Source organism: Megalobrama amblycephala, linkage group LG3 (assembly GCF_018812025.1).
Source record: "Megalobrama amblycephala isolate DHTTF-2021 linkage group LG3, ASM1881202v1, whole genome shotgun sequence".
Taxonomy (NCBI): Eukaryota; Metazoa; Chordata; class Actinopteri; order Cypriniformes; family Xenocyprididae; genus Megalobrama; species Megalobrama amblycephala.
The window spans coordinates 2,403,549-2,423,913 of NC_063046.1; the positions used below are offsets into that span (position 1 = coordinate 2,403,549).

The 20,365-nt window shown below is 37.4% G+C and overlaps 1 protein-coding gene across 2 annotated transcripts; it reads right to left on the reverse strand.

The window, feature by feature from the left end:
* Positions 1-11,063: 11,063 nt before the first annotated feature.
* LOC125264271 (C-type mannose receptor 2-like) lies at positions 11,064-18,896 on the reverse strand. 2 transcript variants are annotated; one of them, XM_048183487.1, is made up of 5 exons: positions 18,786-18,896; positions 18,562-18,600; positions 18,125-18,469; positions 13,132-13,482; positions 11,064-12,967 (listed from the first exon to the last, which is right to left on the reverse strand). In XM_048183487.1, exons 2-5 carry the CDS (start codon positions 18,596-18,598, stop codon positions 12,609-12,611), a joined length of 1,092 nt encoding a protein of 363 aa, XP_048039444.1. In that variant the 5' UTR covers positions 18,599-18,600; positions 18,786-18,896; the 3' UTR covers positions 11,064-12,608. The 2 variants fall into 2 exon arrangements, with proteins under 2 accessions (XP_048039444.1, XP_048039443.1); XM_048183486.1 differs by having other exon boundaries at positions 11,064-12,979.
* Between the last annotated feature and the right edge of the window lie 1,469 nt (positions 18,897-20,365).

Genomic DNA, 20,365 nt, shown 5'->3' on the forward strand with positions numbered 1-20,365 from the left:
TGACTACTTTGGAATGATAACATTCTCCCGCTTATATTTTTAGCACGCCAGGCTAACGTAACTCCGTCTTGCCTTTAATCATTTTATTTCATGTTCAAATATATGCATTATGAACAAAGAACAGTCATTATTTCCAAGCAATGATGTACTGAGTTAGCTAGCTTGCTAACCTACTCATCAGATTGACCTACCCGGGCTTACTGCAAATGCATACATCAATATTACATCATTGTTATCATGATAAATAACGCTTCGGCAACGCTAAGCACAACGCTTCGGCATGTTCCCTCGCTCGAAAGCTTGACAGACCTCCCGCGCCTAGTAACGGTTGCTAAACCACGATTGGCCTGTGGCGGTTTTCGGTCGTGGCTTAGCGAAGGGTCAATTTGTGTGTGTGGATTGACTTGCACGGATGAATTGTTCACCACAAAACTAGCAATTTGAGCTAACAAAATAAATAAGGTCAATTTTGATTTCATGTGTACTTTAATATCAGAAACTCACAACTTACCTGCAGAAAGAGACTTTTTGTGAGAAATAAAAAAATAAAAACATAAATTCTAGCAATTATTTTCTTTAAATGGTGCAACTCTCACCTTTTCACCATGTCTTTAATATCAGAAACTCACAACTTATCTGCAGAGAGAGAGAGAGAGAGAGAGACTTTTGACTTTTAGAATGTCCTTTATTTATACATTACAAAATAGCTTTTTTTTTTTTTTTTTTTTTCTTCTTTTATGGGAAAAAAAAACACATAAGTTTATACATTCCCAAGCTATAAAAACATGAATAAATAAATAAATAAACAATAAAAGACCTTAAACACTCAATTACAAACCTTCTCAAAAAATGTTAATTTTAAATCCTTCAAAACCATCAGGTTCACATAAAAACCCATCAACTCCCCAAAAATGATAAAAAAACATCACATTATTAGTAAGTTTGTAAAAAGCATATTCCAACGTTAGTCTTTTTTTAATAAAACAATTAACCATGAAAACAGGATCTGTTTCACCCCCCCTTTGCTTCCACTTTATTTTTCCTTGTAACCCAAATTGCAAGCTTGATTAAACCATACAAAAAATTTAAAATAATCACTTTCATCCTTTTATCAACGGAGTACTTTGGGCCATAAATGAACAGATTAAAACTAAAACAACCCACCAGTCTTATACTCCAACATTTTGCCAATCCTAAAATATTTTTAAACGAGAACATTGCATAAAAACATGTAAAACACTCTCAGACTCACCACAGAAAGGACATCCCTCCCCAACTAAAGGATCTAACCGTGCTATGTGTCTGTTCGTAGCTAATATCCCATATACAATTCTCCATTGAAGATCTCCTATTCTCTTCTCAATGGGTCTCTTTGTACAGGGACCTCCAGCTTCCTCTCGGGGAAGAGTCTGACTCCAACACTGAAGTCCATTTTGTTCCTTTGAAGTCTTTAAAAATTTTATAGTTGCAGTTTTTAACACACACTCTGTAAAGGGTTTTCCTGGTTAACGTTCTAAAACAACTCAACTCGGGGATTTTCATATTCACTGTGTTTCCAGGGGTTTCCTCCCAATCCTCATCCTTTAGGGAGATTTTAAAATCAGGGAAACCATACGCCTCTTTACAGGTTTTTGGAGCAGTAACATTTAAAAAGTCTCTTGCGGCTCTTGGGAGTGCCAACTCTAGTTCGTTAAACAACCGTTGGGTGGTCCTTACGGATCTGAAGCCCACCATATCAGCCAGTTCCTTTGCCTCCATCCATTCACATCCTCTTCTAAGATCGGATACCTTTGATAACCCAGCACTAATCAGTGCGACTCTAATGGCATCAGAGGACAAACAAACAGTGTGTAAAAGATCATTAAAAAATAAGGGCTCTTTCAGGATCCAGGCATCAGGACTCCCCCATTCTCTGGAAAAATTAAAAGTCTGCCACAGCTCCAATATATTACTATAAAAGGGTGTAAGTCCTCCGAGTGAAGTTCCATTAAAATTCATTAAAAACAGTTGTCTGTCCAAGCCCATTCTTCTGGTCTTGAGAAGCAGGGCACACGCAACGTCCATCCACACGTGAGGCTGATGATAGAGGAGGCGCTGGACCGCCATCAATCGAAAGGTTGCCAGCCTCGCCTTTATGTCGATGAGTCCCTGTCCACCTTCATGCACCGGCAGGTAGAGCATCGCTGGCTTTAGCCAATGTTGTCCAGACCAGAAGAAGTCCACCAGCATCTTTTGAATCTCTCTGATTAAAACCATCGGTGGGTCGAGGACCATGAACTTATGCCAGAGTGTTGAGGCGATCAAATTGTTGGCGATCAGAACTCTTCCCCTATACGAAAGCTGGGGTAGCAACCATTTCCATTTAGACAACTTAGCGCGGACCCTATCTACTAATCCCTCCCAATTTTTCTTTTCAAAGTCATCATTACCTAAAAATACCCCTAAATATTTAAAACCTATTTTATTCCATTTAACATTTTTTGGAAGTTTAGGTAAGTTAAAAATATCATTACTTTTGGATCCAAACCATAAGGCTTCTGTTTTTTCCCAGTTAAGTTTGGCAGAAGAAAGTTTGCCATACATTTCTAAGCTTTCTTCTAAACATTGCACATCTTCTGTATTTTTAATTACAACAGCAACATCATCAGCATAAGCAGAGAGAACAAAAGCTTCTTTTCTTAAACCTCCTGATATAACTATGCCCTTTAATTTTTTCCTTATCATGCAAAGTAAAGGTTCTATTGCTAAACTGTAAAGCTGTCCTGACATCGGACATCCCTGTCTAATGCCTTTCTCCATTTTTACAGGAACGCTTAACCCTCCTCCAACTTTTATCAAACATGAAGCGTCATGGTATAACACCTTTATCCAAGATAAAAACTTTTCACCAAAACCATAGCATTTTAGAACATAAAAGAGATAGTGGTGATCTACACGATCAAAAGCTTTCTCTTGATCAAGAGAAACAATCCCAAAGTCCACATTGTACAGTTTTGTATACCTTAAAATATCTCTCATTAAAAACAGGTTATCATAAATAGATTTCTTGGGAATACAATAAGCTTGGTCTTCAAAAATTAACTTGTCTAACACTTTTTTAAGTCTGTTAACAAAGCACTTAGACAGTATTTTGTAATCTGTAGTGAGTACAGACACAGGCCTCCAATTTTTTAACATAAGCAAATCTCCTTTTTTGGGGATTAGAGAGAGAACGGCCCGCTGACAACTTTTAGGGAGCATATTCAGATTAAAACTTTCCTTTAAAACACAAACCAAATCTTGCCCAATAACTTCCCAAAAGGACTTATAAAACTCTGCCGGCAGACCATCAATGCCTGGAGCTTTCCCTTTATTAAGCTGATGAACTGCTTCCGTCACTTCTCCGAAACACAGGTCACTTTCAAGAGTTTGTGCAGTTTGTTCATCCAATACTGGCAGACCATTAAAAAAGTCACTTGATGGATAGAAGTCAGTCTCTTCTTTTGCATATAAATTAGTGTAAAAGTCCACAGCAAGCCTTCTCATCTCCTGAGGATCTGAGGTAACTGTCCTGTTTGCTTTTCGAATGCCATGCATAACATTGGATTGGGAGTATTTTTTCTCCAAGTTAAAGAAGAAGGTTGTTGGAGCATCCATATCCTGCACTGATATAAACCGTGCTCTGACCAAAGCTGCTTTAACCCTCTCCTGAAATATATCTCTTAATTCCTGTTTTTTTGTCTTTAAGCGTTCTTGTAAACAAGGATCATTTTGGTTCATCAGGCTATTTTGAATTTCACATATCTCTTTTTCTAAAACATATACAGTATATTTGGTAACACTTTACAATACGGGTACACTAATATGCATTAATTCATGCTTAACTAATGCACAGATAATCATGTTTTAATGTATGACTCATGATGAACTAAAACATTAATTAATGATTACTGCATCAGCAACTAATAAAGTTTCTATATGATTAATAGATTAAGTAATATATGCATTGGTATTAATTAAATGTGGCATAATGTATTAATTCCTTAATAACATATTTTATTAACTAATAGTGTAATTTAATGTGTTAATTACCACAATGGGTTGAAGCCATGTACTTCAACTTCCAGTTGTCTGCTTTAATTAATCATTAACTAATGATTTGAAAATGTATCATTATGTTATGACTTTACTTGTTGAGGCACATGACTATTAACTAATTGTTAAGTAATATGTAATTAATGGGTTTTGACAGTTGCACATGAAGTGAGTGTAATGACAGATAATGTGTTTGAAGGATGGGTAAGTTGGGCTGTACACAAATATCAGCACACCAGAATCTGAACTACAGAATGATGTTACACTGTGTTTAAACTAGATGTGGCCATTATCGAGACATGCCGCAACAGCTGTTTACACTGGACGTGACGGACCATTGCACGTTAATTTGTCCTTAAAAGAAGTGACGTTTTGTTGTGTTGTGTTGCGTCGTGTAGTATCACTATCACTGATTATAATGGGTTCTATTCTCTTTGTCCGGTCTTGACACAGTGTTACGAAATAGCAGTGTCCGGCCACATGTTCTCAGTGTTCCACCTTTGAATTCTAGACCTCACGCGTAACCAGACACATTCCTGTGCCATGAACAACAAGGTTCTGAATGCAGCGGTTCATCTGGTACAGTGGAATCATGGTTGTAAATAGTTTGTAATTGAAATCCATGGCTTAGTGTAGATTTCAAAACCCATTAATTATATATTACTTAACAATTAGTTAATAGTCATGTGCCTCAACAAGTAAAGTCATAACATAATGATACATTTTCAAATCATTAGTTAATGATTAATTACAGCAGACAACTGGAAGTTGAAGTACATGGCTTCAACCCATTGTGGTAATCAACACATTAACTTACACTATTAGTTAATAAAATATGTTATTAAGGAATTAATACATTATGCCACATTTAATTAATACCAATGCATATATTACTTAATCTATTAATCATATAGAAACTTTATTAGTTGCTGATGCAGTAATCATTAATTAATGTTTTAGTTCATCATGAGTCATACATTAAAACATGATTATCTGTGCATTAGTTAAGCATGAATTAATGCATATTAGTGTACCCGTATTGTAAAGTGTTACCGTATATTTAAGCTTATTTCTTGTATGTGATAAAAATTGCTGACTAAAAAGTTTAATCTGAGCTTTCCCCACTTCCCACCACTGCAGAAGATTGTTAAAATCACTTTTTTGAGTTACCCAATAACTCCAAAATTGTTTAAAATTTTCGCAGAAGTCGTGATCTAAAAGAAGTTTGGTGTCAAACCTCCAAAAATAAAAACGAGGGGTTGTATGTGACAATAACACATGTAAAGTGATCATATGGTGGTCTGAGATAACGTTTGGGATTATTTGTGTGTCCATTGCTCTATTATACATAGTTTTCTTCATATAAAATCTATTGAGACGAGCAGCACTAATTCTATTGTTAGTAACTCTAATCCAGGTGTACTGTTTCACTCCTTCATTCTTTCCTCTCCAAATATCAAAGAGTTCTGATTGTTTTATAACATTTTTTTAGGGATAGAGCAGATGATGGATGAGGTTCTTCACCATTCCTGTCAGTGATAAAATCTACAGTACAGTTCCAATCCCCACCCATAATTAAAAAATCATCTTGATCTAAATCATAAAGAACTTTAAGTTTCTGAAACAGTTGAATTCGATCACTTCCTACTGTGGGAGCATAAATATTAATAAAAACAAAAACCTTACTGTTTATTTCTACTTTTAAAACAAGGAGCCTTCCTTTTTCTACTTCCCGTTTTGATAAAATATTGATCTTTGTTTTCACTGAGAAAAGTATTGCCACCCCTGCACTTACATTAGTGCCATGGCTTAAAACACACTCACCATCCCACCTCAAACCCCAATCTGTTTCATTTGCTTCATCACTGTGTGTTTCTTGAAGAAACATCACATTAATCTCTTTAGGTCCAATACACTCTTTTAACAAAGCTAATTTATTTCCATCCCTGGCCCCATTTATGTTCAAAGATCCTACTCTCAGGATATCCATAGAAATAAAAGAGGGAAGGAGATCAAATAAAATCAGAAAAGTAAAGAGAAACCCGAAAGAGTTGTAGACACCCATGTGATCCTTATTTTAATTTACTTCTCTTATTTCGAACTTTCTTTGAACTTTGCCTAATTGCCGTTATGTGTTTCTTTAACCTAAATCTCTTTTGTTGGGACAGAACTTCATTGCTGCACTCACTGCGAATTTTTATCACTGAATCAACAAACTTGTTTAAATCAGGGAAAAACTCTACAAGTTCAACACTTTTGCCTTTGGTTTCATCCAAGAAGTTGTTAATCTGTTCAACAGTATACAACTCTCCTTCATAAGCCTTATCCATATCCACATCAAAACAGGATTCATCATCTCTAATGCTTCCTTCAGTGACTGCAGACTGTCCATCCACCTCATCATCACTACTCTCCACACACCTCTTACTCAAAGCCTCTTCAGCTTTAGCACCATCAGAACTCTGCTGAACACTTACAGCACTGACACTAGGCATTTGACTATCATTAACAACATTAACCGCTTCACTTACCTCAGTGTTAATCACTTTGGCCGTCTCTGCCTGTACACTGCCTTCCGTCGTTACAATTTGTTGCTCATCTGTCCGCGGGCCCTGGTTCTCCTCGGCGCGTTGTTTATGTGGACAGACGAAGCGTTTGTGGCCGATATCTCCGCACTCAAAACAGCGTAAACTGTCTGTGCTCGCGTACAGCATGTATGAACTGTCTCCGTGAGACACACGGAAAGAGACATCGAGTGTTTTGTCCGGCGAAGTTAGAAACATATACAGTTGTCTCCTAAAAGACAACACGTGTTTTAGTGATGCGTTCTTGCATCCGAGCGGAATCATTTTCACCCCTCCAGCAATTTTCCCGAATCTAGACAACTCCTTTACAATTGAATCACTAGAAATAAAAGGCGGTACATTTGAAACCGTGACTTTTGTAGCCGGGGCAGATAAGGGTGTGACGGGCACGTACGTTTCCTTAACCCAAATTCCGTTTTCAATCATAGTTTTTACTAAGTGTTCGTTTTTTAGAAACACTACAACAGCTTTATTCATCCTAAAGGCCGAGTTTATTGTTTTTGTGGCCGATTTGGTCCGCGACGGCGAGGAGAACATCTTCTATGGTTGCGCCTGATTCCGGCGCACACCTAAACCCATTCCTGAGAGAGAGAGGCGACGCTCCCCGCTCCGGGGCAGACGTCATTACAGCCTCACGCTCCCCACTCACTCAATCACACTGACTAACACAAAAACAAAAGGGAAAAAAAGGAAAAAGAAAAATAATGCCCAAAGAATTGGGAGAAAAAAGGAAAAGAAAAAGACAAACAACGGTTAAATCAGAAAAAATCTTGAAAAACCGTGCGCTCCCCCACATGCAACCCAAACGCCACACTCTCGCTACCCAGCATGCAACACACCAGAGAGAGAGAGAGAGAGAGAGAGAGAGAGAGAGAGAGAGACAGACATGAGTGATTATTGGGACACATTAATTTACAAATCCATAATCTAAAGAAACGGCTGATGAAAATTCATGTAGATTAAATCCCAAAAAAATTATAAATCCACGCTACTCGTCGTCGGCTGTTTGGCAAAGTACATTTTTTCCTCAGATGGAAAAATGGCAGTAGGCCTACCTTACAGTGGAAACAAAATGCAACAGAAATCCTAAACAAAATAAGGGACTAATGTTAGGACTTTGATAATGTCAAGTTACGTTAAATAACAAAACTACACCTTACCGTCAACTGATACGTAATTTTAAACATCATAAACATTTGAAAAGATTAACGGCCCGCACCGTTTGAAACATAAAAACACACACAATTCATTGGTTTAACGACTCATGCATTCGGACGGTACAAATGCAAAAAACAACATAATAATAAAGAGAACTTTAGAAAATCTGTATTTTACCTGCTTATTTTCGCTTCACATCCACGAACAGCAGCAATCCTAATGGTCGAGTGATTCCAGTCAGCTCCGCTGCTCCACTCACCGTGTGATTTGAATTAAGAGACTGTATCCTTGCGCCGGGCGGGAATTCCTTCAGTTCGAATATTTAAACTCTACATTGTTGAAATGTCCGCATATTTTAACAAAGAATGTATGATTACATTATACGAGATGATATTATGAAAAGAAATTCGTAACGAAACGAAACATTGAACGCAGCAGAACTACTTTGACAGGCGGAACAGTCAGAGTAGTGATTAAGTCCAATAAAAAAACGGAAATGTTATGTTATTTCACAGTTACATGTTTTTCACATTATTTTACAGCGGATATGTAAATTTACATTATATTTCTGTAATTTTACAGAATATTCAAACTACAGGAAAAAATCTGTAAAATAAAACAGTAAAATTCAGTAAAATTACAGATTTTTTTTTTGTACGGTGCAGGCTGAAAAGCTGTTCCGTCATTTTGCAATGGTTGAACACTCACGCAAAATGCCTGTCGTGTTGCCTCGGCCAATCAGAGTGGCGTTTACTGGTTGGGTTATGATGATGTGCTGCCTCGACCAATCAGAATGATGTTGACTGGTTTTTGTCTCTTTGGTTGAAATCATAGACTAAAAAAATATGGACGTAGCGTCCGTGACGTCACCCATAGAGTTCTGAACAGCAGTTTTGACGCCTAAATGAGGCCGCGGCCATCTTAGCTGCGCGTCACCGCACGTCACTCCCGGATAACTGAAAATGGGCAAAGAGGCGGGGAGGTGGTTTGAGCTGATGTGACTGGTTGCTGAAACCACGCCCGCCTAGCTCGACGTGACCATGTTAGCAGCAAAGGAGCTATATATCTGTCTTAGATACGATCTAAATTATTAATGAAGATAAGTTTTATCATCAGAACGTTCTAAAGGTTTACTGTCAATCTACTGTGTTTTTTAAGATATAGATGCTCCAACACCAGTAGTGTTGGGTGTGCAAATAACAACATGGAAAATCAAATGGGACTTCATACCTTTATAATGAAATAGAGATCGCGAGATGAATCCAATCCGTGGCACTTGGGTAAAATATGAGTGTCCATTGCAAAACAAAAAAACATGTCACATTTCTTCTGAATGATCTGCTCTTTGTCATCGTTCTTCAAGAAAGGATGCAATCTGAGCAGCGATCGTATCTAACAAACAAATGAGCCTGTGTCCAAAGTATATTTTTTTCAAAATAGTGCAGCAGTTTTAGTTATAATATCCAAGCAGTGCTGTCAGAGTTGTATATCCTCCCGCCATTGTCATTGCAGTAAATCTCACAACCAAAACTTTCAGCCAATGCCACGATCCAACAACGTGTGTTCTGTGTCTCTTCCCCATGCATGCACATCTACACAGACACACATCAGTCTCGAATATTATGCAGCAAGCCATATTTTATAATTGTATAAAATAATCGAGCACAAAAACGGCTGAGATGCCAAATTCAGCGGCAGCTGAGGTAACATGACGGCTCACAGACAGCAGCGCAATATACCTGTCACTCAAGTGACCACGCCCTTAATTATGCAGAACTTTAAGGCTTAATATAATTTAAACGGATAAGTTATAAAAAAATTCACCCCCCTCAGAGTTGTCATGAAGGGCAAAAATAGCAGTATAGACCAAAACCACAATTTGAACCAACTTGTAAACATGTTTTTTTCTGCTATAAACTTGGCCAATTTAACATGGGACTCTATGAGATTCTGCTCTCTTTTGGAGCCTGTCCCTAGCGGCCAGTCGATGAATCGCAGTTTAAGTTACTTCCGTATTGGCTTCACGAGAGAAAGGGGGAGGTTGCCGCTTGGTTGAAATCCAAAGCTCTTGATAGAGGGTTGTCCTTGCCTGTCCTTTAGCTGCTGTTGGTTCTTTTTAAATTAGAAATAAGGAGGATAGGCCTAATATATGCTACCATGAAATTATTTTCTGAACTATAATTTCCCTCAAATTGCATTTCCAAATAAATAAACAGATACATGCAAAAATACATGTATGCATAAAGAAATAACTTGATTATGCTACTTTAAATAAACCAGTTACAGAGAAAAAAAAAAAAAAAAAAAAAATGGCCTGAATAAATAAATAGGCATTCACATAATAAATCGTGTTTGTTTATAAATAATCTGTATGTGAAGAGTTCAGATGCAAAAGCCTCTAAGTGCCATCTAAAAATTCTTCTAGAATGATCATTTTTATAAAGCCTGTATAGTTACGTACTTTCACTTTAATGACAATTAATAGGTAATTTGCATTGCCATTTAAGTGAAATTATTGAACTTAAATATACAAGCTTGATAAAAATGATCATTCTAGAAGAAAATTTCAGATGGCACTTAGAGGCTTTTGCATCTGAACTCTTCATGTATTAATCATGTTGATAGGCCCTATAAAACAAATATTACATATTAATCATGTAAATTTCCTGCACCTGTTATAGACGTCCAAAAAAATTACCCAGTTCAAAGGTCAAATGTTGAACGTCAAGATGACGTCCAAGTTGGGTCATGGTTGGATGTCCAAATAGTGGACCTAGTTTGGACGTCGAATAGATGTTCAGAAATGGTCATGGACCGACGGACCTAATATAGACATGATCTGCACATCTATTCGACGTCCAATGTTTAGTGGGGCTGATCCCTACATTTACACTGCAGCAACAGGTGAGATGTTCATTATTGCTGTGTATGTTGACGACATTCTCCTGGCTGGATGCAATGCTAAACAGATGATGGAAGTGAAGAAAATGCTTGCAAAACATTTTGAGATAAAAGACATGGGTGAGCTAACTCATTTTCTTGGAGTGAAAATTGTCCAAAAGCCAGAAACTGGAGAAATCTGGATGGGTCAGACAACATATGCCAAAAATGTGTTGGAGGAATTCAGAATGGAAAATTCAAAGCCAGTAAGCACACAAGTAGACATGAACTCGAAGCTCGTCAAACACTCTGATGACAAAGAAGGAGTGGATCCGACATAATTTCAGTCTGCTTTATTTGTCGACAAGAACAAGACCAGACATTGCTTATGCTGTGAATAATGTTGCGAGATTAAGTACTAAACCTGCTAAGCATCACTGGGCTGCTGTCAAACGAATCATGAGATACCTGAATCGCACTCTGAATCTAGGTCTGCTGTATAGCAAAGAGAAGCTAAAGGAATGCATTGGATTTTCTGATGCAGATTGGGCTGGAGACCAAGATGATCGCAAATATGTATCAGGATACATGTTTCAAATCAGCGGAGCAGCGGTGAGTTGGAGAAGCAAGAAACAGACATGTGTAGCTCTCTCTACTGCTGAAGCTGAGTACATACGCTATCTATATGGCAAAGAACCCACAATTTTATGGACATGCCAAACACATTGACATCATGTACCACTTAATTCGAGAGCAAACTGCAAGTTGAGTCATAGACTTGAAATACTGCGAGACTGAAGATATGGTTGCTGACATATTCACCAAAGGACTGAGTGAAGAAAAGTTCACAAAGCTGAGACAGATGGCTGGAGTGAAACCAGTTAATTAATTATTCTGTTTGCGAGTGAGAAGGAGTGTTGGAAAAATACACTCTTACCAGAATAATTATGTTTTTAGTTTATGTATTTCAGTTAAAGCTGTTTAAGTTATCAAGCCGTCTCATGTGAATTACTCCTTTAAGTTTCATTGAATGACCGCTAGGTGGAGCTCTAAGCATATATTATTCTGGTTCCTTACTGAAGAAGAATTACATGTTATGTTGTTGAACACGCAGTAAAGTGTGACGCACTTTTGTTCTGTGCGTTTTGCTGAGAAATGGCTGCTCCGAGTCTTTATTAAAACCCACACTTTTATGTTTAGCACAAAAGGATTAGATATTTTATACCCAACCTTCACTCCTTTAAGAATAAACAATATTTAATATAGCTGAGCTGCTCATTGATTCACATTCATCCAGTCATTTCTAATATAAAGTAATGATTAATACATGAAACTCAATATAAGAGAGAGAAGCACCACAGAGATCCTTAAAACACAAATGAGGAATTTAAAAAAAACTCACACAATCTTCAGTTTCATGAATTATATCACGATAGAATTAAAAAAAAAAAAAAAAAACAGTATAAACATACAGTATAATGATGAGTATATGATGCCCTTTGACCCCTCACAAAATTCAATTAATTCTGAAGTTAGTAAATAACACAGAACGAGTCTGTAAAAGCAAACAGCGGTTCTGGACATCGAGTCTCTTAACAATTAACAACTTGACAACAAAATTCAATATTTGAAACTGTTCATTTAGACTTACATGATACCCTACTGTGGTACTCTTTTATTTTATTGTGTAACCATATAGACACTGGTTCACAGAGATCATAGCAGCAAACCATTAACATTACTAAATGTTTAAAAAAGTAACAAAGCCTTGTTTACTGAAATCACGTGACTTTTGCAGTTTGATACGTGTGCTGAATGATTCACAACAAACCAAGTGAGGAATTAAACTGAAGTTAAAGGAAGTGAACACACAAGCATTTGTTATCTTACATGAAATGTATGTGTATCCATTCACTCATAATTTCTGCTGCAGATGAAGTTGAGCTGGTCAGTTTCAGGACGGCTGATCCAGCGCTGATCTCCTCCAGACTGAACTGCTCCAGATCTCACTGCAGAATCACAGTTCTCTGAATCATCAATCGCCCAGTTCTGATAGCACACGGTCTGTCCGCTCACCCAGAACCAGAGGCCCACAGTGCAGGAGTGACGTAAACCCAACCACACCGCCTCAGTAGACGCCTGTTTAACCACATTCATCACCTCACGCTGAATCTCTTCTGAATGAACCGAGACCAGATCCACATGATTCTGTCTGCAGTATCTCAGAGCTTCAGACCACGTCAGCTTCTCTTTGATCAGAATCAGTTTATCTGGACACAAAACAAACCACAAGCAGAAACTAGAGAGAGACTGATCAAAAACAACATGCAGAACAAACACTGTGGAGGAATTGGTCATGTCAGACATGTAGTGTGAACTTTAAGATATCTGGAGGTGATGGATGGATTGTGTGTGTTTGTGAGGATCTGCTCACCTTCATGACACACAAAAGGAAACTGGTTGTTGCAAGAGATGTCTATCCATTGTCCCTGAGTGTTCGGTTCGATCGCTGCACAGTTTTCATTTCCTCCAGCATTATTAGGTTCATCAGACTTCCAGTATCTGAATGAGGAGTTACTCTGATCTGACCACTGCCATGAGTCTCTGACTCTGAACAGACCAATCCAGACATCATCAGATATGTGACTATCAGTGATGAACTTCTGAAGCTGTTGACTCTCATTCTGGTTCCTCACACTGACCAGATCAATGTGATTCTGTCTGCAGTAACTCTGAGCGTCTCTCCATTCCTTCTTCTTATCAACAAAGACGAGTCCTGTGTTCACTTTAAGAAAAACAAATGGAAACAGATTCATGAATCAGTTTGTTCATTATTCTTATGCTGCTTTATGGTTTGATGTGAATAAGAGCAGCAGTGGAAACATCAGAAACACGTGTCATTCAAAGACTGTTTCTACAGCTGCTGATGATATATTAAATATTCACAATATATTCATGATGATTTTGCTGATAAAACATTAAGTAACATTTGTGATGATTTTAATATAACTTTATATTTCTTTGTTATGTTTTGTTACACATTTCTCTAGAATACTTGATTCAGACACAAAGATCTGAATGAGAGAAACATCAAACAGATGAAGATGTTTCACTGCAGCTGAAAATATTTGTTAACTAGACCTAGAAATATGTCAGTAAAAAGTTGTAAATGTTGAAGATTATTAATATATACAAATGAAGACAGTTGCAATATTAATATTAATGTTAGTGTTTGTCTTGTTCATTTAAAGTTGACAAACCAGGGCCCAGATCAGGACGCAGACAAACTGGCTAAACCGACCGTCTGCTAGCCGCCTCACGTCACAGAACTCAGATAATTCACAGCACATAGAAACTCTTTCACCTAGATATTATCACATAGAGACTGTGTCTGTACCTCGAACTAGTAAATACAAAAAACTTCCGAAACCTTTTAAGGGTAAAAATTTAATTGATGTTCAAAAAATGAAAATCACAGATAAATCAGATAAACAAATGATAAAGCTTGGGTTACTGAATATTAGATCTATTTCTTCAAAAGCACTTATTGTAAATGAAATTATCACAGACAATAAACTAGACTTGCTGTGTTTGACAGAAACCTGGCTAAAACCAGACGATTACATTACTTTAAATGAATCTAGTCCTCAAGGTTATGATTATCGACACAATCCTCGACAGAAAGGCAAAGGGGGAGGTGTTGCTGTAATTTATAGTAATATATTCAGAATCATTCAAAAGAATTTCAAATATAATTCCTTTGAAGTGATGGTGCTTTATGTAACATTATGTAAGTTGACATTTGTGCTGGCTACTGTATACAGGCCACCAGGGCACCATACTGACTTTATCAAAGAATTTGCTGATTTTCTATCAGAGTTAGTACTGGCTGCGGATAAAGTCCTTGTTGTTGGTGATTTTAATATCCATGTAGATAATAATAAAGATGCATTTGGATTGGCATTTGCAGACATTTTAAACTCTATTGGAGTTAGACAACACGTGTCAGGACCCACTCATTGTCGTAATCATACCCTAGATCTAATACTGTCGCATGGAATTGATATTGATGCTGTTGAAATTCTACAGCAGAGCGATGATATATCAGATCATTATTTAGTCTTGTGTATAATACAGTTAGCCAAGGCTACAAAACCACCACCCAGCCATAAATATTGTAGAACCATCACGTCTACCACTAAAGATTGCTTTATAAATAATCTCCCCGAGCAGTTTCATCGCCTTAGTATAGCTGACAACTTAGAAGAACTTGATGCTGCAACAGAAACTATTGGCTCTCTCTTTTCCAGCACATTAGATGCAGTCGCTCCTTTACGTCTAAAGAAGATTAAGGAAACTAATCCAACGCCGTGGTATGATGAGCACACTCGGGCTCTAAAACGAGCTGTGAGAAAAGCTGAACGTAGTTGGAAGAAAACAAAACTAGAAGTTTTTCGCCTTTCGTGGAAAGAAAAAATGATTGAGTACAGAACGGCTATAAGAAATGCTAGATCTACTTATTTTTCAAATCTCTTAATAGAAAACAAACATAATCCTAGGTATTTATTTGACACAGTGGCTAAATTAACTAGAAACAGAGATTCAACTGCTGACGTTTCCATAGAGCACAGCAGTAATGACTTTATGAACTTCTTTACTTGCAAGATTGATAATATTAGAGAGAAAATTAAAAACATGCAACCGTCTACAGTTTCGCTTCAGACAGTGCACTGTAGTGTCCCTGAGGTAAAACTAGAATCATTCGCCGCTATAGGAGAGGAAGAATTATCTAAACTTATCAAATCATCAAAATCAACGACATGTATGTTAGACCCAATGCCGACTAAACTACTGAAAGAAATGCTTCCAGAGGTCGTAGGTCCACTTCTTGATATAATTAATTCATCGTTAACACTAGGATACGTGCCAAAAACTTTTAAGCAGGCTATTATTAAACCTCTTATTAAAAAACCTCAACTAGATCCGAGAGATTTAGTAAATTACAGGCCAATCTCGAATCTACCTTTTCTGTCAAAGATACTAGAAAAGGCAGTTTCAACACAACTGTGCTCCTTTTTAGAAAGAAATGGAATCTGTGAGGATTTCCAGTCAGGATTTAGACCATACCATAGTACTGAGACTGCTCTCGTTAGAGTTACAAATGATCTACTCTTATCATCCGATCGTGGCTGTATTTCTCTATTAGTGTTATTAGATCTCAGTGCTGCTTTTGACACTATCGATCACAACATTCTTTTAAAAAGACTTGAAAACTATATTGGCATTAGTGGAATTGCTTTGGCATGGTTCAAATCGTACTTATCTGACCGTTATCAGTCTGTAGTAGTTAATGAAGAGATGTCGTATCGATCACAGGTTCAATATGGAGTACCACAAGGCTCAGTACTAGGACCGTTGCTTTTCACTCTGTACATGCTACCCTTAGGAGAGATAATTAGGAAGCATGGTGTTAGTTTTCACTGCTACGCTGACGATACTCAGCTCTATATTTCCTCGCGCCCTGACGAAACCTACAAATTCACAAAACTAACAGAATGCATAGCTGACATTAAAAACTGGATGACAAGAAATTTCTTATTATTAAATTCAGAAAAAACTGATATCCTAATCTTTGGACCAAAAACTTCCTCACGAAAAAACCTTGAATACTCTCTAACACTTGACGGGTGCTCCATTAAACCTTCATCCTCAGTTAGGAACTTGGGTGTGCTCTTTGATACCAATCTTTCATTTGAAAGTCATGTTTCTAGTATCTGTAAAACCGCCTTCTTCCATCTAAAAAATATATCTAAATTACGACATATGCTCTCAATGACAAATGCGGAACAGTTGGTTCATGCATTCATGACCTCAAGACTAGATTACTGTAACGCTCTACTGGGTGGTTGTTCTGCTCGGCTTTTAAACAGACTACAGTTGGTCCAAAATGCGGCAGCTAGAGTTCTTACTAGAACCAGAAAGTATGACCATATTAGCCCAGTTCTGTCAACATTACATTGGCTCCCTATTAAACATCGTATAGATTTTAAAATCTTGCTACTTACTTATAAAGCTCTAAATGGTTTAGCTCCCCAGTACCTAAGTGAGCTCTTAATGCATTATAGTCCTTCACGTTTATTTCGATCTCAGAATTCAGGCCAGTTGATAATACCCAGAATATCAAAATCAACTGAAGGCGGCAGATCATTTTCCTATTTAGCACCTAAACTCTGGAACAATCTTCCTAGCATTGTTCGGGAAGCAGACACACTCTGTCAGTTTAAATCTAGACTAAAAACACATCTCTTTGCTCTTGCATACACATAACACATTATCAATACATTAACATTTTTTCAAATCCGTTAAAGGATTGTTACGCTGCAATAATTAGGTCGGCCGGAACCGAGAACATTTCCTATAACACTAGATATACCTGTACATCAGAATAAGAATGGCATCTACGCTAATATCTGTCTCTCTGCTTATCCCGAGGTTTGCCGGGTGCTGGATCCAGGCCGTATCCAGATCAGATGGAGAACCTGTGTCTGGACCTGACTACAACGTAGCCCAGGAGACAATGGGCTTACAGATCCAGTTCTGGCTGCATCTATAATTCAGATTTTTAAATCTCCGTATCCGCTTACATATATTTATATATAATCTATTTTTAATCTCTATAATAAAAATGTATAATTCAGATTTACATATATTATATATATCTTCCAAGGGGTTTTTTCCCTCCTAGGACTTTTTTCCCAGTGTTAGCACGCTGGGTTTTTCTCCTAGGGGGTTTTTTCCACCCCTGGGAGTCAGCCGACATTGGCTTAATGTAGCACCATCTTGTATATGTTACATATTACCACGCTTGTTTGTACAGCTTATTTTTAACCACTTCCCTTTTTTCTGTGCTTCTAATATGTAAAGCTGCTTTGAAACAATTACCAATTGTAAAAGCGCTATATAAATAAATTTGACTTGACTTGACTTGAAAGTTCATCTAAGAATGATGTTTTTACAGGTTTGTGTTGAGATCCTGAAAGATGAATGAATCAAGCTCTCTCTTATGGAAATAAAATATGTCAACAACATCTCATCTTCAAACATTTACTTAAACAAGGTTACTTTTGAGAATTACAATCTCCACAACAAAATTACTATTATCTATTTATGTAAAAAGTGAACACAATAAAATCACACTCAGGTGTATTAAGACAATAATTGAAGTTTTGTTCAAAAATATCAATCTGTGACAGGTTGTCTATTGCATATTGAAATCTTATCCATTCATTAATTACTTACGACATATGTTAGTCAACACAATGGTTTGATATTTTTGTATTTTATGTAATTATGCTCTAAATTCTCTAGTCTCTCTAATGGCAGATTCACACAGTTATCCCAAGTGACAACAAAAGAGCTGAACTTACTGTTGTTAGATGAATTGCAGATGAAAGTCAGGCTGGTACTACATGGGAAATCATGCCATTGTCCATTTCTCATCATAGCACAATAATCTCTGCCTTCAGGTTGTCCAGATCCCCAGTTCAGATTGAGCACAGGATCACCTGAAGACCACTGCCATTTATCAACACCCGTCTTCTGCAGCCCAATCCAGACACGTCCATCATTCACACTCTTCTTGTCGTTCATGTTGTCAACGGTGGCCAGATCTGTGTAATTCTCTCTGCAGTATCTCTGAGCTTCAGTCCAGGTCTTCTTCACGTTTATAAAGTGATACTGACGCTGAACACATTCAGATACAGAGCAGAGAGCTGTGAAAGAGAGGGTTTGATTTAATGCTTTTCATAACAGAGTCAAACCTGATGAAACTATAAACCATAAATAAAACAACAAACACACTCACCAATGAGAAGAAGAATGAAATATAGAGTTTGCTCCATTTCTGAGGAAGAAACACATTGAAAAACTCAGATATCAAACATTCACAGATTCTTTTTGGAGTAAAATATGATAGTTTCAGTTAGTATCTGAACAGCAGCATGAATTCACTGTACATCATCATTCAGACAATATTAACATCTCAAAGTCTAGTTGTGTTTGAAGAATGAACATGTGAGTTGTTCTTACTTTAGAGGTCGTGTGTTTCTGTCCTGAGTCTGATGTTTCTGTCTGCAGCTTTAAACAGTGTGATCATTATATCTGCTCTCATCCCTCATTCGTCATCACATCATTTGTGTATTTCTCTGAAACCCACTATATCATATTCACTTCCTCTATATTTGTGTATTTGTCCAACTCCTTCTCCTTATTTGCATCTTGATGTCTGTGTCAGTCAATATCAGTCTATATGAATATAGACCTTAATTAAAATATTATGTATGTTTGTGTTTCTCTGTTTTGGGCCACTTTTTATCTGGTGCTGGTGATGAAGACGGAGAAACGTTTTTCTGCTCTCATGGGCTTTCTTCTTTTCCCTCTTCTGAGAGCAGAGACCCCTGGTGTTGAGGAGGAGACATTCACAACAGAGACGAGATAAAGACATTAAAGTGCTCATTTCGTGCTTTCATTCCCCTGAAGTTCATTTATAATGTTAGTAAAGGTTGTTGGACTCTCATTATCCCACTGAAATAATAACATCATCTTCTGCTGCTGCTGTTTCAGTCTTATTTCCTCTAAATACTGGATTGTGGCTGGAATGCAGACATTAAAACATTTTTTATATTTTTTTTTTAATTAATTTTTTCATGAGAATTAAACATATTTTAATTATTTTGTTTTGTTTCATATTCCTGCTGTTTAGTGTTTTTTTCATGTTTATATAACATGAACACATTTGCATGTAAACACATCCTCATCACTCATTTGTTTATCTCCACATCACTGTAGACATTCAGTCTGGACAATATTTACATCTCTGATGTGAAACAGGATAAACAGTGAGAGTTATTGTTCTAGTCATATTTCATATTTCATACAGTCATATTCATCTATTAGTTTTATTGCAGCTACAGGAATGTTACACTATAACTGTGTTTCAAATCAGAGCTGTGTCCTTCGAAGTCCATGAAGCTCAAAGTGAGAGTTGTTAAATGAGGAGACAGGGGTCACTGCAGGTCAAGTCAGGTCACCTTTATTTATATAGCGCTTTTTACAATGCAGATTGTGTCAAAGCAGCTTTACAGTGATAACTGGTATATAATTTTAGCTGCACAGCAGCTCTTAAAGAATAGTGTCAATGCAGGCAGATCAAAGCACTGTTGAATATCAAATGTCAAGTGTCCCCAACTAAGCAAGCCAAAGGCGACAGCGGCAAGGAACCCAAACTCCATTAGGTGACATCAGGTGGCAAACAGGTGTTAAAATGGAGAGAAAATCCTTGGGAGAAACCAGGCTTAGTCGGGGGGCCAGTTCTCCTCTGCGAACAGTGCTTTGTTACAATTAAGGTAGCTATCATAAGTCCGATAGGATCGCAACATTCAAAGTATTTCAGTTCCATCCAGTTGAGGATCGTATTCATCACGCCGGTATGGACAGTCTGTTGAGGAACTGTGGCACTGGCTGTCGTGTCGATGAGGCCTTCACAATGGATGATCTAGTTGACTCGATCTCTGCTGATACTTCAGGGCTGCGTTGTGGTCGTGTCATGGCGCAGGTCCTCGGTCTCACCTGGATACGGCCCGGATCCGGTTGACTACGGTAAACCTCGG